Raw genomic sequence first — 4,520 nt, 5'->3', positions numbered from 1 at the left:
GAGAAAAATATATTTTTAATTTTTAAATTTTTTTAAAAAATAATTTTTTATCATCTAATATTTTTTTTTATATTTTTTTACTTAAAAAAATAGCTTTTATATATACAGACTTTTATATATAAAGATATTATACTAAAAAAATGTACAACTTTATGATGCCAAGTGTTGATCATAGACAGTATCCACTTGTCAAGCATGAAGACTATCACTAGTTAACTTTTATATATAAAGAAATAATTTTTATATATACAGACTTTTATATATAAAGAGATTAGACTTCTATATATACTAAAAAAATGTATAACTTTATGATGTCAAGTGTCGATCATAGAGAGCATTCACTTGTCAAGCATGGAGACTACCACTAGTTAGCTTTTATATATAAAGAAATAACTTTATATATACAGACTTTTATATATAAAGAGATTAGACTTCTATATATACTAAAAAAATATACAACTTTATGATGTCAAGTATCGATCATAAACAGCATCCACTTGTCAAGTATAGAGACTACCACTAGTTAACTTTTATATATACTAAAAAAATGTACAACTTTATGATGACAAATGTCGATCATAGATAACATTCACTTGTCAAGCATAGAAACTACCACTAATTAGCTTTTATATATAAAGAAATAGATATAAGATTTTTATTATTTGATTCAACACTTGTCAAGTATCTAGCTATGACACTTCTCAACTAAATAAACCTAACACTTGTCAAGTGTTTAACTATGACACTTATCAACCCAATAAACCTATTATATATTAATAAATAATAAGATTTTATTCTTCCATTCAACACTTAATTTTCTTATTCCCACTTTTTCTATTTCAATTATTTGATATGGATAACAACTAAATCCTAGAAGAAAAAAATTGGATGAATAATAATTACTCAAACTCTCAAACAAATGTAAAGATTTCTATAAAAAAAACATTTGCTTAAAAGTTTGATAAAAAAAAAATAGTGAAAGCAAAAGGAAAACAAGTTATAGATGTGGTTTGTAGATCAAAGAGAAAAATGTATTTTTAATTTTTTTTTATAAAATATAATTTTTCATCGTTTAATATTTTTTTTAGCTTAAAAAATGTACTAGAAGAAGTTAGAATTCAGAGTATCAGTCGGTCAGTCCTATTAAAGAGCGGGGAACTGAAGAGGTTGGGGGTTTAGGCGTTGTTTGCTGCATTGCGCGAGAGAGAAACAAGAACAAGGTGGGGATTGAAATGAAGGGAGGGAGGAAGAAGAGCGATGCTGCTGCAAATGATGAGCAGATTCAGCTCGCTCTACAAAACAAGACGGAGACGGGAATGGGAATGAGAATGGGAGGGGAGCACCAAACCCTTGTGACTGTCCCTCACTCTAACTCTCCCAACCTTGATGACGGCTTCTACGAAATTGAGGCCATTCGCCGTAAAAGAATGCGCAAGGTGCTCCCTTTTTCATCTGTCTCTGTCTCTTTATTTGATCTTCTAATCAAATGCTAATGCTATTGCTATTAAAACCACACAGGGTCAACTCCAGTACCTTATCAAATGGTCAGTTTCCCTTGATGAGCCCTTGTTTGATTATTTGTGTTGTTGTACATTTGATTGATGGGTGATGACATTGACAGGCGGGGATGGCCCGAGACTGCCAACACATGGGAGCCTCTTGACAATCTCCAGTCAGTTCCGGAGGTCATCGATGCTTTTGAGGACTGGTATTAAACTACAGGAATTCTATTCAATTCCAAGCCATGCATCATTATGCAGTGTTCTTTTCCCTAATTTTCTCTGTGTTTACTTAATCTAGCCTGAGATCTGGAAAACAGCGGAGGCGCAAACGCAAGCACGTTGATCACCACACACAGCCCAAGAAGAGGCACCACCGCTCCGCCACTTCTTACACCCTTAGACGCTTCCCTACTCCCGCAGCTGACCACCATTTGCAACCGGAACCTGAACCTCTTGCAGTTGCAGGCCCTCTTCCTCCCGATCTTCCAGCCAATCCTCAGACGGTTGTCTTTGCTGACGAATTGGAAACTAACACTGATGACAGCAGGGCGCAACCACCCAATCAAAATGGGTTTGCGGATGCTTCCGGCCAAATTATTCTGAGGAGTCAGGAAAATGATTACGATCCAAAGCTCAGTGAACTTCGAGCAACAGCAAACAATGGGGTTGATGCAGATAATCTTGCACCTCATGTTCAACTAGCAAATGCCTCCGCAGGAAATGGTCATCCAGCTGGTGATTTGAAGGTGAATTCCATGGACCCACCTCAAAGTGACCGCTGCAGAGGTCAATGTAGGGAATATTGTCAAGATTATAAAGCCAATAGGCTATTCAGCTTCATTGTCTGGCAACACACAGGATATCTTGGTGACCTTTATTGCTGTGAGGTTAGTCACTCAACTAACTGTCCCATATTTTGTTCCTACACCTTGATATAAAAGCTGATAATTATAGTAGTTTTCATGAGTGTGTTCATGAAGTCATAATTAAGGACCTTAAATCCAACAAGCAAGTAGAATTAGTAGAATTGTGATAGAACCAGGAGCTAGCAGAACGTTAGGACTTTATTGCTGAAAAGGGATTGCAAATCGCACTCCCTAGAAGGTTCTTAGACAGTTGGAACTACCAACTGAGAGAGAGAGTTTCTCTCCAGCTCTGACAGAATTGACAAAACAGAAAAACATAAAACCAAAACTAACTACAATACACCTATTTATAGGTAGTCAGAAGTAGAGCTAACTAACCAACAGCCGGCTAAACCAAGCTAGAATTGCTAACTATCAGCTAATCGAGTAGAGCTACTTATCTCTTCTCTTGTAAAATACCCCAAACCTGTTACTAGGCCCCACTCTATCAATCAACGTACTGAACTTTAGTCGTATACTCATGCACAAAATTTGTTGTTTACATTTGATGCATATTGCAGCTCACCATTCTGAGCATTGAATGATGAACTCATAAGTAAAAATTTGAATTATCAAAGTTCTGAAGTTTAGCTTGTTCCAATCACTTGTGACCATGGTTATTTGAAAAAGCAAAAAAAAAAAAAAGGGATAAATTACACTCACCCCTCTAGTCCAACTTATACTAATCCTCTCTAAGCTATCTATTATTGACATGAAATACCAAGAATACCTCCACCTTTTTTGTCCCTACCAGATCACAGTATTACACATTCAGACCATCCAACACTCTTCTCTTTGCTCCATTGCCACCAGCCACCACCATCACCGCTTGTTGTCAACCTATTTATAATTAATTAGTGATTACATATTAATTAATTCTATAGCCGCCTAGTTATGTGTGTTGTATGATTGTAATGTGAAGTACTTTTGTTTTGAACCCTCATGCTGAGATTGGGATTTCATGAGCTTCTATCTATCAAAAGTAACTGTTTATGGTCCCAAAATATCAATTCCTTCAAGGAAAATAGCCTCCCACTACCTTAATCTTCATTTTGCAACTAGTTCCCGAACATTCTCTTCAACCACACTAGTTATGAATTTCGTGTTATGGTGGGGGAGGAATGGAGAGAAGAATGTTTGATGATGAATGGAGGGCTTTTTGTGTTTTCCTTTAATATAGTGAAAAATGTCACTTGATCAAATTAAACCATACATTTATTGTTTGTTGTAGAAAGAAATATTGATCAAACTTTTGTTGGTAATATTTGCAATGTAATTTATTTCTGTTTCATATTGTAGATTTGTAATGGACAAATGTAGAATGAACTCGTATAAATGTAGCTTGCAATTTATTTTGTATAATTGCAACTTGACATTTATATTTATTATGATTGAAACTTACTTTCATTTGGCTTATATTACGTGATTATATGAGGTCTAATTTCCACGAGTAATTTTGTTGTTAAATTTGGTATCCTTTCCACTCCTTTTATGAATACTGGAGTGAAGTCAGTTGTTTTTAATAATCATAAAGCTTGCTTCTTTGCATAATGGTCCCTTTATAAACTTCACAGGTGCGACGGAGCAGAAGTTTTGGTGGATAACAAATATCTAAAGGAACACAATCCACTCCTGGTAATCTGCTACCCCAACCGTATCAATGTTTGATTATGTCCTTTGAAGCTTCTCAAAATGTTTATGGTATGTGGCTCTAACACTTTTTGCTTATGATGTTTCAGCTGATCAATTACTATGAGCAGCATCTCCGGTACATTCCATGATTGAACATGTTTAAGGGACTTGTGCAGTTAGATATTCCAGTCTTTGCTGTTCAGTGGTATAGAAAGAGATGTATTTATAGAGGCACTAGCTAGTTAAAGGCCGGTTACTGTATAACAACAGTTAGACCAATTGCTAACGTGCTTGTATGACAAGTGTGTTAACATGAGCATGACTAGGAAATCGTAGTTTTCTCTTTAGAAACCTGTTCCTACACCCTGTTATAACTTATAACCGCTTTGCACATATTGGGTTTTTAGCAATTTAAATTTAATTTGGTGTGTGGATGGACTGAAATTTGTCAAAGTTGATCACCTTTTTTTCCTGTTCTTAA

At 35.3% G+C, this 4,520-nt stretch overlaps 1 protein-coding gene across 1 annotated transcript; it reads left to right on the top strand.

The window, feature by feature from the left end:
* On the top strand, positions 1,126 to 4,520 carry LOC107630029 (chromo domain-containing protein LHP1-like). The gene is given in 7 exon segments (XM_016333035.2): positions 1,126 to 1,436; positions 1,519 to 1,544; positions 1,622 to 1,708; positions 1,801 to 2,265; positions 2,267 to 2,389; positions 3,982 to 4,042; positions 4,147 to 4,520. Coding segments are annotated over 7 exon segments (1,008 nt in total). The 5' UTR covers positions 1,126 to 1,232; the 3' UTR covers positions 4,189 to 4,520.

This window comes from Arachis ipaensis, chromosome B03 (genome assembly GCF_000816755.2).
Source record: "Arachis ipaensis cultivar K30076 chromosome B03, Araip1.1, whole genome shotgun sequence".
Classification (NCBI taxonomy): Eukaryota; Viridiplantae; Streptophyta; class Magnoliopsida; order Fabales; family Fabaceae; genus Arachis; species Arachis ipaensis.
This window is presented reverse-complemented; position numbering and strand designations above follow the sequence as displayed.